Genomic DNA, 18,125 nt, shown 5'->3' with positions numbered 1-18,125 from the left:
GACAAACGGAGTAGAAGTGGCAACACCAGAACTATAGCGATGACAACAACAAATAGAACAGCACGCAACTATATAGAAAATAGGCCCATAATGGCTATATACAGAAGCTGTCATTACCGCCTAGTCTTTACTGAAAGGCCAGAAGCGATGCTGCTGTACCCGGTCTGGGAAGGACAGCGGGGATCTCTGTCCCAGCAGGATAGCTTGGTTCTCTATTTCTGCTAGCCTTTGCCGCCATAGTCCTATAGCTAACAGATTGTTTGAGACACATTGTAATGGTGGTGACGTCAGTAATACCGATAGAACAACACCAAAGCCACCCAGTTACGGTCAGCATGTTCCAAAGATGCCGTGTCTCTCTCCTGTACGTTCCTGTTTTCCACACTGTCTCTTTTGTCGCTGTTTCTCACCCTCGTTTTGTCAATAGCTATACGTTTGTGTGCATGTGTACTGACGATATACCACATGTCTTGTGGCGCTCTTGCCGTCAAGCGGATCCTTATCTACCGTAGTTTGTCCGACGGTCTTTGGTAACGATGGTGGTATTGTTTTTGTTGATCATGAATGATGCCTTCGGGATAGACAGGCAGACCTAACAGAACAAAAAGACGACGCCGAGGCTTAGCAGGACGAGAGAGCGATGCACAGAAGACAGCTGGAGCTAGCGTGCTGTCCGTCATCCCGTCGTCAGACTGAGCCGCCACGCCCTGACCTAACTTAGGTGAGCAGCGCAGTCGCGAGAAAAGATAGCATGAGAGAACGAATGGGAAAGAATGACACGAAAGGCGGCCAGCTAGACAAAAGGCAAGTTAACCTGACATTGGTCTTATACATGATTTCCTGCTAATCCGGAATCCTCACGGTCTCTGAGCGTGTTCGGTCCGTTGTTTGTTAATGATCTCCGAAATAAAAAGAGAATGAAAAAGGGATGGCTTCTCCCATCCTGTATACAAGTTGCACACCTGCGGTCAAAACAGAATGGTAGAGATTTAGAGAGGTGTCCTAGAATGACAATTGCGCTAGTCGTATCAAAAATGTTCGATTCGTTCGTACTATTCACTATATGGCTATAGGTCCACAATCAGATGTTTCACCGGCTGGACTGTCTAGGTCCAGAGGCTCTGTACCAGATGTGTGTTTTTGGTGTTTCCTAAGGCTCACTCACTCGTATATAAACAAAGACGTACGGATCGATGGTGCCGTGCAAAAAAGGCATAAATAGAAACGACCACAGTCACAGAAATTCTATCCTCAGCTGCGAACCCTGGATAAGCGATCTCTATCAGCCGGTTTGAACAAGAGAATGACACCTAAATATGATCGAATAATAACGATAATAATAACTATAATAACAACAACAGTAAAAGGCATAAGAGAAAGAAGACTAATATCTAAATATGATCATCAGAAAACACATCAGGTACGTCTAGCAAAATAGTTTTGTCGTCCTTCTGGTGCATGCCGTTGCGTCACGTAGGTAACGCCAACAGCCACAGTAAGGTCATCAAATATCGCATTTATTCTTACTCTTCTCTTTTCTTTTCCACTTTTCCACCGCTTTCAGCGCATACATAAAGCAACATTATATTAATCATATGCTGTGTATTCATGTCTATTACATATCTACCACCACTCTAACATCCATTGCTACTCATGTTGCCGATCGAGTTCCTCCAGCTCTAGACATCTTCACCGCTCTAGCATCATATAATTAACTAGTGAGTTCAAATCGATAGCGTCACTGTGTTCTTTGTCTTTCTATGTTTGTTCGAGCTTCTCACCCTCGAACCATTGCGGTAAATATCCGTCTAATTTTGCCATGCTTCATTTGTCATTATCTTGTGCTCGTTTTCTGTAGTCGCTTGGTGAGCTTCTATGGTTCAATAGCTTTTATAATGTCAATGCTACAGCAAAGGGGTTTTGTTTGGGTTCGGCGTCACCTAATAGAAATCGTACATTAGTCTGACGATCAGCGTGTTACAGCAATAGTATTACACCTGCTTCCGTACCCCTGGCGTCTGGAGAAGAGCTAACGCTCTTAAGTATGATACTTGTTTTTCGTGCGTTTTATTTCCTTCATTACCCCCCACCCCCCCCACCCATTAACCTCGATTACTTTAAGGAACGACGTAATTTAAGTGGTTAATGCGCATCTCTTTGAGTGTGTTCCTAAGCTAACCACAACTAACAAGCATGCTATTACCGTGGTCCAAATCTTAGAGTTGGAAGAAATCATTAACAAACATTAATATTCTGGAAAATAGAAAATGTAATAGAGGAGAAATTAAGGAACATCGGGTTATTACTAGGAAGGCTGAATGCTGCTTGCTATTTCACACGTCTGTTGGCAAAACCCTAGGTAAGTCCAGACCTACTCCGGTTAGCCTCCTGAGAGAAGCAAATTGCCGATGCTTTGACCAAAAATAGGTGATTCCGAGAACTTGTTCGCAAAGCATAAATAACAACTAGTGCTATACATATGAAAAAAAAACCTCAACTTCCAAAACTATTCTTATCATCACGTTCTTCCATTTCGTTCCACTGGATACTGTCGTCTCTTCAAAATCACAGAGATCATCACTGGTACATCGTCATTGTCTCTATCGACCAGACATATCCGTAAACCGATAATTAACAGTTCGTGTTGCTGTTTCGTCACAGCAGCTGCTGCAGTTAACTCTAATATATAACAACGAGATCTGCTAATCTTTCTGTTATCAATGACAGAAAAATCAGGCCAAAGTAATGTTGTAAATAATATATCATACACATTTTCCTTTAGAATCACAATATAGTATTTCAAGGTTTTAGCGAACTTAACAAAATTACATTATCTCTCAATGCGGCCTGGTTATCGGTCACTAACAACCTTGAGATAGCTTACTATCTTCATAATATTATAATGTTAAGCATTAATACTACCTTTTATAAATAACAATTGTTTCATCGGCCATTATTACATTATATAAGCGCGGTATATATAAGAAGTGTATATTTCTTTGTCTGTTGCATGGTAGTCCGTTTTGCATGTGTAGCTTATCCAGTTGTTGGGCTTCGTGCATTCGTTGACTTTGTATTTTTTTTTTATTCCTTTACTATTTCAACCAACCCCCTTGCTTCAGCCGAGCATGTCCCACAGTTTAGTAATAGAAGTAACATATAGTACAACATTGGAAAATACTGCTTTACCTGTCGTGGTGTGTATGTAGCCCAGCTAGCTATATGTTAGTGTGTTTTTATTTTCTACAGCTAAGCCAAAAAACAACGGGTAATAAGTCTGTGTCCTTTCTCCCGAAGCTGGTTGTTGCGTCGCCGATCATACCGTTCAACAATCCTTCTCTTTGTATGGGCCTGTTCCGTGTTCTGCTTTGATTTTGTAGGAAGAGTTTAATGTCACCGTTCGTTTCATCTCCATGGATTTCTCTTGTTATTAATAATAATATATTTACATGAATCTATACATTTGAACTAAACGCAATATATTTTGGATTACAAAGTAAGACAAGTTTACTAACTGGTGTCAAAAGCATATATGCTTTAACCCTTACAGAGTGCACTCCACATTTCTTCTTCTTTTATTTTGACTTGAATGTGCTTTTTTCGTGTGCGGTCGATCCGCCATACGGCAGATCGTTATTATCAACTTTGCCATATGAACCCTGTAGTTATACTATCTCCGTTTTTAGACGTAGATGAGACTATGGTAGGTAGATGGTTGTGATTGATGTTTAGGCAATTGACCCTCTTGTTGCTGTTGTTGTAACGTTTGTTGCCCCTGCAACTGATGGTGCAGGAGCTGTTGAGATTGCTGTGACAGGCATTGGTCGGAGAATCGGCCGATCGTTTCGTAGCCCGGATCAGATGGGGTTCGCGATGATATGGTATGACAGGATAGGATCTGGTACGCGCGGTTTCCTGTGTCTACTGGAAGAGCACCGTTCAGACTCATTAAATAGCTCTGCAGAGCGTTCGGGTTGAGGGTAGCGTAGGACGGTTCGAGAGGAAGACCATTGCCAGGGCCTACCGACAACGCCTGCGCGATTGGATGGTGTGCTTGTAACGTTGTGTATGCATGAGGTTGAATGATGTACGGGTATTTGTGGTTGTCGTAAGAAGCGTACTTGACTGGTGAAGTGTCAAGGTCTTTAATGATCGTGCCGGTCCTAGCATCGCTGATTCGTCGCCGCCACGTCAGGAACAACACGACGGAGACCAAGACGAAAACAGCCAGCGAGGTGAAGGTGACAGCCAGAATACCTCTACCAGACTCACCCTCACAATTGAGTTGGACATCGCTGAGGCTTTTAAGGAAATCCATGTGGAGATGTGGCGGTCCGTGACAGCGGACTGCAGAACTGTTATGGTACGCGTGTGGTTTCTGCGCCATATGGCGCCAAAGCCAGGTCAGGGAACAATTGCACACTAGGGGGTTCTTCGTCACGTCAAAAGACTCGAGTTGATCCACGGGCAAAAGTTCAGGATGAATGTACTTGAGGTCGTTGCCACGCAAGCTGACCTTTCGCAGCTGACGTAGGTGATTAAGCAGTGTCGACGGCAGATGCTCCAGCTGCATGTTGAACTCCATCCAGAGTTCTTCGAGCTCAGGTGTGTGACGGAAGACATCTTCTTCGATGCGTTCGAGATTCTCGGAACGGGTAAGATGCAAACGCTTCAGTTTTCGCAGATGTTTAAGATCGTTCGTCGAAATCTTCGGCATGAGGTTCCCGCCAACGTTTAACTCCTCAAGCTCAGTGAGCCTCGAAATTGCGCGTGGGAAAACGAGTAAGTTATTGTTCTGCACGTTCAGCTTCTTCAAACTGGCGACACCGACGAACGCATCGGCATGAATTTGTGACAGCGCGCACTGGTCGAGGAGTAGCTCCTCCAGCTGATTAAGATGATAGAAAGCACTTTCCTCAACCATCGACAGAGCGTTCGATCCGAGATCGAGAGCTCGGAGCGTCGAGATGTAGGTGAATGAATCGCTCGGGATGTGGCGCAGTGCGTTTGAACGCAAGACCAGTCGCTCAAGATTAGTAAGTCCATGGAAAGCTCCTGAACTGACCGAGGATATCTTGTTGTGAGACAGATCAAGAACTTTTAGCTTGTGTAGAGGCGTGAACACGTTTGATGTCAGCTCGGCAATGCTGTTTTTCTTCAGGATAAGATGAGTCAAACTCTGCAAGCAACGGGTGGTGCGCGGTTTGGTCAGAGAATTGATATTGGAATAGAGTTTCCTGATCGTAGGCCTCAACAAAACGCTGCACCTTTAGTTAGCTTTACTGATAAGCCAAGGATATTCGAGAACTCAATCTATTTAGATATTCCAAGATAGAAGATTTGACTGCCAAAAGTACGAAGTCGAGTATTAACGACTCTAGATAGTAGTAGTCCTGTCAATAAAAAGTCAAATTTCAGTCGATTGAAAAAATAGCTGTATCAAATGTTAACACAGAGTGCTTCCATCATACGTACCTCGAGACCTTCAAAGGCGTCTTTTTCGACCATGGTGATGAGGTTATAGCTAATGTCCAACCGGCGTAACTCCTTTAGTTCGAGACCCTTCGAACCAAGTTTGGCGATCTTATTAAAGCTTACGTCAAGCGCCTCCATGTGAGCGTATACTCCGAACGCTGAGTCGATGCTAACAATATTATTTCGGGGTAACGTAATTTCCTTGATCATTGGGTTAAGCGTGAGAGGCACTACCTCAAACCCAGCATCTGCACAGCTGACGGTATAATCGACATCATTGCAATGACAACGTGCGGGACAGAATGTTGACCAGCGAGTGCTTTGTGTAAGTGGGGCAAGTCCCACCACGAATAAGGAAACCAAAGGCAGCTGTAAATAAGACAAGACGAAGCAGTCAACGGTTAAGCATTACTAATGGCCAAGAAGAATCCCAAGAAAATGCTAAGCTAACTAATGCGACCCATCGGGTTGCTCCACTACGACAATAGCCCTATGAATTTGTTTAGCCGTGATCAGCTAGGACTGAGATACACTGTGGAAAATATGAATCATCGCAAAAAAACAATAACGAAACAGATTCACAGGAGTGGCTGCTACGGTCATTCTGTATAACTCCTAGCAATACCTAGAGTTCAGTGGAAACCTATGGACGTGTGTATATTTCGTGAGGGATATCTGCATCTCATTAAAATGACACGGCGACAGATGGCACTGTGGACCATGGAGAGTACAATGACAACCAATCTAGAATTAAGATTTCGAATCGAGGCATAAGAGTGAGAGGCCCACAGTCCGTGGCAAAACAGGTAGCCTAGAACATACCTAGGACATGGACCAACCCATAAAGAGAGAACACCCAAATAAACAACACTATTTCATAGACAGATTGCCAGATAATGTAGGTGCTTGATTCGACGGCAGTCTGAAGGCAGGCCAGTGAGGTGGAGTCTCGCATAATGTTTTCGTGCCCAGTCGTGGACGAACACGTAGGCCGGACATCAGCTGGTGAAGCACACCGGAACAAAAACGACACTGGAGAATGAATGGTCAGATCGTTTGTTGGCGAATGATAGAAAAACAAGCCAAGATGACGTTCAGCATCGGTGACGATTTCGTGATTCTGACAATGTATGTGCACCGAGCCCCGATCCAACGCTAGGAAAGGTACTGAATTTACGCTCCTACTGAATTTATCTCTTTCAAAATCAACGAACCTCGACGGGTATGAATTTGCTGTTTGTCTATGAAGCTGACGATGCTTGTGACGACTCGGCGTTTGTACAAGTGAATAGGTATTTGCTGTATTACTTTATATTAGCGTCTCAAATTGTTTACCATAGTTATTAAACACACGAGCATAGTCGGCAGATTATTTATTATAACAACGATGACCCAATTATAACAGCTGCATGAACGGAATAAGTACCTATTGTTTTCAATAGCCTGTCATCGGACAAATAATATGGCAGCAAAAAAAAATAGGGAAAATTAAGCTAAGATTATTAAGATGTTGCTGTCTACCTTGACTCAGTCAGTATGTACTAATCACAGATATCATATAACGCGTCCTACGTTTGGCAAATCAGTATAAGCGTGCTAATAAAAAAAAAATACGTACTTTCATTGTGCCTGTGATGTAGAGACGGAATCAGGAACGTGCCGCAAAAAGAATGGAAGATTCTGAGTAACAACCACGTCGTAGTATCCGTAAACGGCACAGCTTAGTAAGCATATAATCTGTAGATGAAACGTCCAAAGCAAATCATGAATAATGATTGCCACTTCCATGCGCAATAAACGATTTGACACACACGAGTTTTTCAGTCAGCCTCAAACAATTTTGGATTGTTTCTCCGACGCTTTTAATGGCACACCGTTTTTTAGTAGAAAACAAATTCAACTACTAGCAATGTCACTTTATTGTATTCCTTAGGAAGCTCCCGGTGGAGATCATGGTTCACGTTCACATACACACACAATATCTTGCCACGCTATTGACGACGTCGTCGTACCGCCCGCACTACGACCTGCGTCCAGCTCTATATCTGAACGACCGTTGGCAGGCTCTTTGCTTTTGACTAAGGACGACAGTTTGCGTCGTCCTCTCCCAAAGTGGCGAGGGCGCGTGTCCCACCCCCGTCGGGGGTTGTTCTGGCGTCGCGACTGGCGGACGGATGGACTGCGTTTATAAGCCGGATACTCAATTACTCCCGGGTCCGTTGAAAATGAGCGGTCGCGCCATCGTTTAGGTGACTTAGGGTTGCGATAATTGAAAATGCAGCTTGCTGTTAGTGATACAGAAGCACCAAATCATATAGGTAGTTTACAATCGGCTACAATAAAGATAAATGAATTGATAGTTGGACCAACTCACTGATGTTGGCATTTGCTATCCGCAGCTTTTCCTCTTGTTCCGCTGCTTCCTTTAGTTTTTAGACCCGGTTAGGCGAGTTAGTGTGGATTCTCTTTCCAGATCGCCGCAACTGCCTTCGCACTGCTCCGAGTTCGGAAGACTTCGAATCAGACAGCCAGCAGAGACAAATTGGAAGAAGAGAAAGAAAACGGGACAAAAATCGTTGAAACGAACTGCTTTTTTTTAGTGAGAAGCAGAGTCTTCCGCCTTTGTCGATGTTGAGATGCTGCTAGACTAACGCAGGTCCTGCAGGCTCCTTTTATTTTTAGTCTTAGTCTGCTTGATGCATACGACGAGAGCGCTAGTCAGCCAGCCAGGAGAATCCCGTCAGCCGATCTACGTAAAGTGACCACTCATCAAAATTGTTCGCCATTTTTTCGCTATACCGTTGGAAAAGCGGCAGACATCCCTGAGTTTGTTCGCTCGTCGATGCCGCTGTGGTGATGCTAAAAAGCACGCTATGTCGCCACAATAGTGTACACAACAAAACGAGGGAGAGGCGCGGCGAAATGTCGACGCGGATGAAAGATGCTGATGAAATGTAAGAGGCCACCCCTTGGCCGGTCGAGTTTAGCCCTGATGATAAAGTTACTTAAGCGTAAATCTGTTGTGGTAAAAGAGAATAATCACGCTTCGGCCTGTCTGGAGGAATCACAATAGCAGTGAGAGAAACGAAAATCCACCATAATCAGAACAAGCAAAGCTATGACGCTAAGGGAAAAATAATCGCCCTAGGTTTACTTTGAAACACAAGGAAAAGGCCTTCCTTCGTTTGTTGGTTCATATGAAAATTCTAGAAATGTCGCCCCTTTTCTTTCTAACTCAAACCGCAGTTGTCGCTGCTGCTGGTCATAATCTCAGTCAGGTCTTCCCCTGCACCCAACACATTGGCGTATCCCAGCAATCCAGAAATGACCTGCTGGACCAGATTCTGTCCACAGGGTGCATTTTGTCGATAGAGGCCAAGATGCCGTTCGCTACTCTTCTTCCTCCTTGCTTACTCTAAACTTTATCCACTTAGGTACATATGATAGTTAGGACAGGAGAGAACGAGGAAATCTATTTCGCGACAAGAAACAGTTCCAAAACGGACCCGCAAATTCGTAAACGGGCCAACTCTCAGCGAAACCGTCAGCAAAAGGAGCTGCTGTATCAGCAGGTATTTACTAGAAAGTGCACAAGGAGAAGCCGGGATGTCATCGTCAACAACATCAACATCACTAGAGCCATCAGGCTGATGAATGTGTGGACGGACAATGATAACAAGATGACGGCTGGCTTGTCTTCCCTCCAACGCAATCGATGATCACAAGCATTCGCTTCATTATGACTTCTATAGTCAGTGAGATCATCACAGGTTGAGGTAAATGTTTAGACGACGCCGGAGACGCCTATACTCTTTCTCCATGTGCTTTTCTACAGGCATCTATAGTTGGCATGACAGTCACTCGACGGGTTGCTTTTTCTTGCCAAATCGCGTAACAACCCGCCCGGTGTATCACTAACGGGCTAAAAGAGAGAGACATCATCATCACCTCCATTTTAAGGAAAATATAAGTTTGACTTAATTCTTTTTTCTGCTGTTCGACATATGTACATATAGCTTTCTTTCTGTACGACATTGCGTAGTGCATATGTAGGCGTAAGATGCGAACCTGTAGCAGCAAAGTCTAGGCGTTCAAGCAGGCCTTTCAACTGGAGGCCACCGCAGCGACTTATTTGATGCATATAACCTTCGATAAAATAAAGGAGAAAGTACGTTATCGGCTCTCTGTTTGTTCTCATATTTTGTTTTTTCTTCTTTTTTACATTGATCGGATTCATGTAGAGAGTCAGCTCATTGAGTCAACCCGTCTCGTCGGCATCTTCAACCACGCAAAGAAGAGCCTCCTTGTTCATTCTAACGGATGTAGATACAGTTGTCATGCCAACGAACAACCAGGCGGAAGAATAAGACATGAGCGGGAACTAGAGAGAGACATGGGTCAGGAAAAGGGAATCACGTGAAACGAGGCCAGGCAACCATTGATCTCTACTTTCATTTCTTACTGAAATCTTACTTGATCATCTTCACGATGGAGAAACAGCCAATGGTGTCGTCTATTAAACACGTGGCGCAAAAAATGCCTTTGTAATATGTGTTGATCAAAGTGGACGGCTCGCGTCGTGTTCTTTTGTAGAGAAAAAAAAGTAGGTAGAGCTTAAGATAAGGCCGGGCCTCTCTGTTCGCCATCGCTGTTACGTATATTACATTGAGGTTTATGTAAACCGTTAACCTCCGACGGTATAGGCCTGTCCTTACCCATTCCTATTACGACTTGCATGTGGTTTCTGGGTTGTTCTAGGCACTTGGTATTACTTAACATCACTTTCAACGAGTGGCTTAGCCGGAGTATTAAAAGAAGCCATATAGCCCGGCCATACGCGTGTACGTTACGTACTTCTAATCAGAAAATAAATGACATTTGTTGAAAATCGTTCTCTGATTATTTTACTAGTTCGAGGTAGGTCTAGAGCTCATCATCACAGAGTCATGCACAGATCTAGCAAACGCTTAAGGACTATAGTGTTAGCAAAATACGTACAATGCTAACGGATATCGTCATATATTTCAGATGGTTGCATTGTCAGCTGAACAGGTAAACCATCTAAAGGCTGAGTTCACAAATATGGCGACATGGGAATAGAGTGATTGATTCAAATTAGCTACGCAATCCATCAGTACAACAAAGTAAATTGGCATCGATGATCTCGCTGATTTCGAACATGTGGAAGCCGTCGAAAATAGCGGTACTTTTAATAATTTTGTTTTCTGTATGTTTATGCATATACGTCCAGTTCGAATCGGGATTCTATTCTTTTTTACTTTTTGCTGGCCAACGACCCTTAGACACAACCGAAATCGATCGCAATCTGTATACACGATGACATGAATAAAATGAAGTTAAGACAACAAACAATACCGTTGATATACCTAAAAACAAAAGGTACGTTACTAGTTTCAAGGTTACAACACGGAAAACATATCCTTTTGGTGCAATAAGCAAATTCTCTTAACGGCTGTTCTATCTAGCGGTCCTTTCAGTTTAATGGAGGAACAATATGCCTAGCTCTACATCGCCTAGTTGAGAAGTTTGCTCCGCAAGACAACATCTAATGGAAAATGATAAAAAAAATTGAAATGTTGAAGTATATCCCGACAAAAATGCTAACATACAATTAAGCAGGTATAGCGAAAATGATACGCCACGTCCCGTACGATACGTCTAAGATTAAATTTAACAGAAATATCGGAAAACTGTTTTCCAGTTCGAAGACCTTCAGGATCAGTATCAAGAGTCATCTGATTACTGATATTATCGAGATAAAATATGAACAAGTGCCTAAATTTATCGCTGATTTTGCTTGTCCATTACCTACGTTATACACGCTGTTCGTTAACCCTCAGATCTGGCAACCCGTGCTATTGTTTTCTTGTATTTCTAGGTCGATTCAATTTAATACCCTCTACTACGTAATGTGGCTCTCCAGTGGAGATTTGATCAGATATAGAACATTGTCATCTAATTAGTCCAACCGACTAGTCAAGCTAATCATAACCGACTGAAATTCGGTTTGCCACATCTTAAAGGGGCAACTAGGTCTCCTACATATTGATCGTACATTTGTTTTTATTTTTCCCTTTTACCATTTGTTTGTTTTTCGTAGATGTTGCACTCTGCTAACTCCAATTCACACGAACACACAACAATGTAACAACCCCACATCCGAACGGCACCGTCAAGGCTGCCAGACTTGAATTGTGTTATAGATATATGTTAGCAACAAATTAGCCATCTGCGATTATAGGAGACTAAACGCAGACGCTATTACAGTATCGATCGTCCTTGTTGCTGTTTATACGATAAGCTTCCAGTACTAAACGGCGACCCTTTTCATCATTGTAAATACGAGCGTTTTCCTTATGGTGACTGACAATATGACCCCTATTTATGTTGCCTTCGATTACCGTAATTTGTTTGTCGCTTGCTACAGAGAATGAGTGATGCTCCGATAAGGATTTGCTTCATTTATCAAAGCGATCAGGTACTCCATGATGGTTCCGTTTCTTTTTTTCCTATCCTATTTAAAATACATGTTAGTCTTATAATAATTTATTGTCGAGTCAAACTCCGGCCACAAGCCAGACCCTATGTGATGCTTTTTTTTTAGTACTAGATCTAGCTTACTTACGAGTATCAGCATGCAGTGTAGTAATAAAAAAGCTATATATCGCTTTTGCATTATCTGTGTGGATCACGGTTTATTCCACGTGGAAACCTCACACATCTAAATAAATGTATTCCATTTCATTCGTTTAGGTGGCCTGAGTTAAGGGTTTTAGGGGTTCGATAAACATGTGTATTATAGCGCGTTTTCAGGTGATTTTAAACCAGTTCATACTTTGCCGAAATAGGTTGAACCTGCGGCCGGCTGTGTCAGCCAGTAGGTTATAAACCTAGTTTAATTTGCGTTCCCCAGTGAAATGAGTTAAGTTATTTAGCTTCAAGGAAACAGTTGTGGAATCAAAGCAAAGAACACTGACTTAGTGAGCCGCATCCTCATCAATGTCTTAGAGGAAAAACCTTCTTTAACAGCCGCCATGCTCGTCAAGATCAGCTACAGAACCTCCAATTCGGCGACTGCATCTACCCCACCCAAATTCGTTGGTCTCAACACCCCCGCAGCGATGCTCTTCCAATGAAAATTAAAGGCGAGCATTTTAAGATAGTCGCATTCGTGCACGATGCTTTTGTAAGGGAACCCTCTGCGTCACTATGCTAATTTACAATAGAAGAGCAAAATGGCAACGGTTGGTTTACATATCTGAATAAGAACTAGTCTATAGTATGTTAAAGGAATAAGTTACAACATGATACATAGTTAGATCGGTTCCGAAATAGGTCGCTCTTGACTTGAGAAACTCTTAGGTACATCCTCGTAACAATAAGTCATTACCGATTTTCAACTCTCCTAGAACTTCCTTAAACCCGGAATTTAACTTTAACCCCTATACAACGCAAGTGAATCAATTAGCTATTTTAATCTGTCATACATTGCTTTGCTATAGCGATCATGGAAAGGCCGAGACTTTATGTATACTTTTACAGCAGTTTAGATGTCCAAACATTTTCACTAACGTTTGTTAACTATACCTTGAAAATTTGCATTGATGTTTATTTTTAGCCACGGAGCTGAAATGGTGTTTTTAACCTGACGCTTTTTTATAAGTCGTTAAGGCGCTGCAAATGTGAAATTTCTAAATAAAGTTTCGAAATGAATTAGCATTTCAAATGATCAAATGAAAAATTAGCAATATCTACAGTGTTCGAAGTAAAAACGCAAAAACATTTTTTTTTTGTGTATTTTAGTACTAGGTCATAATAATTTTGCTAGATAATTCTCAGCTTATTGATAGGCGCGTTCGCGTCGTACCATAGCAAGCCGATTGCTACTGCTTAAAAGATGCTACGTTGATGTATCTGTTTCGCATCTGTCATCGCGGCAAAAATTAAACGATAAATGTCAACTTTAATGGAATTACCTTAGCGTAGTATACTACGTATTTAAATTAAGCAAAAACTACCTGGACCAACGAAGCATTAGGGAGCCAGCAATTATGCGAGGGCCATTGAAGGCCATCTACACAATAACCAGTGACGGTGAGTTCTGTGACGCCGTCACAGGAAAATAATAGATACATTCTCCTAGTTACCATTATATGTATAAATATTGTATCTGTGTATAAACATCAATCGTAAGTAAGTTTACTTCTGCCCCTCTATGAGACTGTGCAGGTCTCCCGCAGAGATGATCTGGCTTCTAGACAAGACGGGGGGCGTACATAATTCACAGGCAATAGAAGCCAGCAGAACGGTGATTGACGATTTTTCTACCTCGGGCTGATCTGCTGTTGATGGCGGGTCTAGCTGTTGGCAGAGAGGTGTCGCTTGGATAGCAGTCATAGCTTTATTAGACAAGGGCCGCCTGAAGCAAAGAATAACCTAAGTTTAGGCGAAAATAAAACATTGCTATATGCAAACAAAATAAATTATTTCGTTTAAGAATTTGTCGTCCACTGTCATGATTAACTTTCCAATCTGCTGGCTTAAATTATATAGTAGGAAGTCAACGTTTTTTTTGGGTAAATGGTTCTTAAAGTTACCGTAATGCCAACTGTTAAAACTTCAATCGTATAGGCATTTGTTATTATTACAGTTTAGAAGATCGAGCAAAACTGGGTCCGCTATGGTTCACACCCAGAATATAGTGCCGACGCGTTCATATGGATACGCATGCTTGCCAGTTAGTTTATAGGAATAGCTTACATGTTCTCTTACTCCCTCACTATGTTGCGTAATAAAGTAATCTCTCATTGTTTTAATCCTGCATATAAATACGATGAAAATGGGAATCCGTCAATTTCTTCAGTCCTCCCTTCTGGATAGGTCCCTGACAGTGGTGCATTGTCATACGTCGTACGTCTTAGCAAAGTTGCGAAATTAGTCTGATTGTCCGTTTGCTCCCCGTGGCGCACGGCAGACTACCTGTCTGAGCAGTCGCTGATACAACCGAACAATTGCAGTAGCCAATGCACGTTCTGCTGTATCGAATAACAAAAGTATTTAGGGGTTCGCATTAGCCGTGCGTGTATTAGCGCAAAGCATACATACGTACATACATACATACATACATACATAAGCTGTAGCTTGTCCGGCGCCAAGAGAATTGATCGAATTACCTCGTGGATATCTTTTCCACGACGACGAAGGTTGGGCTGAACGCTAAAAGGTTCCATATTTATTTACCACTACATCCAAGCTGGTCGTTTTATAACTCTGACAAGCCTCGCCGAGAAAAGTGCGAGGATAACGACCGCAAGCTGTTATGTTGAGATGGTCTAGCGAGAAGATTTTCTGCTACGCTTGTACATTGTTTCATAGTAAATTAGAAAGTACTGATTGTGAAGAATATTCTAATGTCCGAAATATACTCTGTGTAATCGTATACTTACAGGATTGTTTCGCGTGCCAAAGTAGTAATAACTTCATGTACAATTTCCGGGTACTAACCGGGTAGGTATCACTTCATTATGACGATACATCCATTCGTAGTGAGGCGTGTCTGGAAACGTTTTCCAATAGCTTGTATTACAGACGACGCCATTGTTACCTGCTCCCTACACTATCATATTACGATTTTCTACATAGTGTGGAGATCGTTTAGCTAAGACGACAATCTGATAAAATTTTGACCACTACACGACACTTGACGTTTATAGTTTATAGTGGCAAGCGACGGCATCATTTCGAGCCCATGGAAGCTCCTAGTAAACAATAGGGTAAGAAGAGGAAAAACATCGGGCTTTGGCGGAACGCCACTGGTTGGTAGCATAGTATAAGTAGCTGCAACAAAAGCAGCGCTGGCTCCTGCAGCGCCTTGTGCACCAGCGCCAGTATAACGCGTACACTGAACCACCCGATTTGTCGCCCCGTTGTTGGGAGACGTGCGTAAGCTTAAAAACGTCACCTATGTCAAAAATTTACGTCTCATAGGGTACGATATAACGAAGGAAACCTGCCCAGTAACTTGCGAGATTTGTCGTGTCCTATTTTCAGTCTGTTCTTCAGCTCTTAAATACCGACTGTCTTTGGGACTTTCCTGACTAAAACACAATTAAGGAATTGGTTCCGTACCTCAATATGTTAGCAAGGCATGGTCTGACATAGAACATTTCAACCACCCCGCTGGTCAGGATTAATCCTCCCTTTCTGACCATAATATCTAGTCTCTTCTCCTCATTCGTCCCGCTAGTTATGTTACGAGATATCCGGGGGCTGTATCTGTTACCAGAAACCTTGACTATGCAGAAGCGCTACTACCCGTCTTGCAGCGAACTAGTGTTTCGTCACTGTTTTTGCCACAAATGACCTGTTATATTAGGCAGGTGGTAAGGTGACATAGCAACTAAACGAGTATCGACTACAATACAGGTACAGATTCTATTATCGCACACAGGATCGTGTCGCTGATATCTAGGCTCCGGCGGAATATGTTTCTAGGCACTTACGCAGCAAATCGTGGCAGCTCAGCTACAAGCTATAGCACTCCCAGCGTTTGTCTAGCTATCAACATACCGTGCCGTTACAAAAACCAATTTGCGGGAAAGCTTAATTTTATTAAAATCTCCGACAATACCGGCCTTTCGCTGACCCCAGATTAGAGCGCGTCACCAACGGCGAGGACGTACAATACCACTTATAAAGGACTAGCCGAGGCAGGTTGACCATGAAAGATACCTAACTAAACGTTATCAACTGAATAGAGCCTCACGCCAGAACGCCAAACGCAAGAAAAAAGGTGTTCAGCGTTTGTAAAGCGTTGTCCATAGCTAGCTGATACGCACCTATTTTCATACCAGTTATATCCTATCCGAAGCCAATCAAATGCAGCAAAAGCGATACTGACGACTCGGTGAAATAAAAATCATCTGGAAATCAAGACTTCAATGAAATACTGTTGACTGCACCAAATAAACGAAGTCGAAATAAAACTATCCCAAGCTTCAGAACGTATAATACTGACGCTGCATTAGAATCATGGGATGTCTTTCAACTAACTCTCTTACAATAGCCAATGATTATCGGAATATTGTTTATATTATAAGGATGTGTTCAATAGATCTGAAGCCTCGCAACCTTTCAGTCGCAGAGGACGAACACGTAGATTTGACTTATTTATATAAATAATATAGATTTTTGGAAGAAGCTGAATAAGCAAATTTCCTGAAAGTAAACATATAGAAAGCTTAGAATAAACGATACGACTGTGTAGGGATTTAAACGAAACGGTGATATAGAGACGCTGCTGCCAAATTTCTGCGACTCTGCTGTTAAGATAGAGGGTGAGACAAAAGCTTCCGGACTTCATTCTACATACATTAAAATAACGCGCACGTTTCTATCAGCCCATATATACATATATATATATATAGGTTTGCTTCTTCTAAAACAGTATTCGTAGTACAATATTCATCTTGGTGATGCTAAGCGCTGGAAAGACAGACGCGTCCGATCTACACAGTTGTCTGGATATCTAAATTTCAATCAGCCGGCGCTATATGTATCCATATATACATATACGGTCTACCCCATGTTGATCGTTTGGTGCCCATGTAACAATCGCGAAAACGATAGAGGTCGTACGCGTACGTATATACTCTAAGCAACAACATCTTTAGGTGCGGAATCAGTTAGTCAACCTGCGACTGCTGTCGTTCCGTCACTCTGCCATTGCCAATGCTGGTGCCTGTGTTACGTTATAAAGAGCAAACATTCATTCAACTTTATGCAGATCATGCTTGGGTATGTCAGCGCATTTGTAATAATAAACGTCGCCCCAGAATAAATCTGTAGGTACAGTGAGTTCTGAGCAATGGAACAGGGACGCCGCTTGTGATTCCACTGGTTAACAGGCAAAGAAGGGACAAGCATTTTAAAAAGAAAAACTGGCCACTCATCGCAGATCATGCGCTCAGACTCATACAGGTCCGTTATTTTTTCGAATTTCGCCCCACTGCTCCTGAAGCCAAAGTTCACCTTTTGCCAGAGCTATATGGGTCGCTTTTTTCACTCCGGTCTGTTATGTCACGTTCCATCCTTATGTGTAGCTTTCCGTCTCGTCTACTGTTGGTCTCTACGGATGCTAAACAACTTACCAAGACTTGAGTAACAAACACTATATATAGATAATCCATATTATTTCTGATTATAACGACTACGACGATGACAATGCTGATCCCGTTTGCTGCTTGTTTTTCATTTACAGAAGTCTGCTAGCCACTGTTTTCGCTGCGCGCAGGGTGCACATCGGTTGTAGATATCGTTAGGTCGTTCGTTATTTGTTAGCGAAGAAGACAGGGACAACTAAGGAGTATGTGGTTCTAAAAGGCTATAACGCTGCTTTGGTCTCTAGACGCCCATCAAGGAGAAGTTATCCGTATTAGAATTGCAGCCGCTTGGCGAAATCATCCCAAATCACGTTAGGGTAGCTCACAGACCGTTTTTACTGGCATTGGCTAGCGATGGCGTTCGCCAAACGTGAAAGCTATTCATAAGTAGTTATAAATTAGTTTCTTACGAATTACGCGGAGTAGACGTCGCGTAATCTAACAAAATTGCGTAACAAGATAGCAAAG

At 42.5% G+C, this 18,125-nt stretch overlaps 1 protein-coding gene across 1 annotated transcript; it reads right to left on the bottom strand.

Moving 5' to 3' along the window:
• Positions 1–1,421: 1,421 nt before the first annotated feature.
• On the bottom strand, positions 1,422–7,597 carry LOC111268302 (uncharacterized). The gene is made up of 3 exons (XM_022847202.2): positions 7,094–7,597; positions 5,476–5,844; positions 1,422–5,179 (listed from the first exon to the last, which is right to left on the bottom strand). Exons 1-3 carry the CDS (start codon positions 7,097–7,099, stop codon positions 3,683–3,685), a joined length of 1,872 nt encoding a protein of 623 aa, XP_022702937.1. The 5' UTR covers positions 7,100–7,597; the 3' UTR covers positions 1,422–3,682.
• Between the last annotated feature and the right edge of the window lie 10,528 nt (positions 7,598–18,125).

This window comes from Varroa jacobsoni, unplaced genomic scaffold, assembly GCF_002532875.2.
Source record: "Varroa jacobsoni isolate VJ856 unplaced genomic scaffold, vjacob_1.0 scaffold_1274, whole genome shotgun sequence".
NCBI lineage: Eukaryota > Metazoa > Arthropoda > Arachnida > Mesostigmata > Varroidae > Varroa > Varroa jacobsoni.
This window is presented reverse-complemented; position numbering and strand designations above follow the sequence as displayed.

Bases quoted from the DNA above. Each gene is read 5' to 3' on its own strand.
- LOC111268302 (XM_022847202.2), bottom strand. The intron at 5,180-5,475 runs GTACGTATGATG...CGTTGCTTGCAG, and splicing joins ACGCCTTTGAAGGTCTCGAG to AGTTTGACTCATCTTATCCT.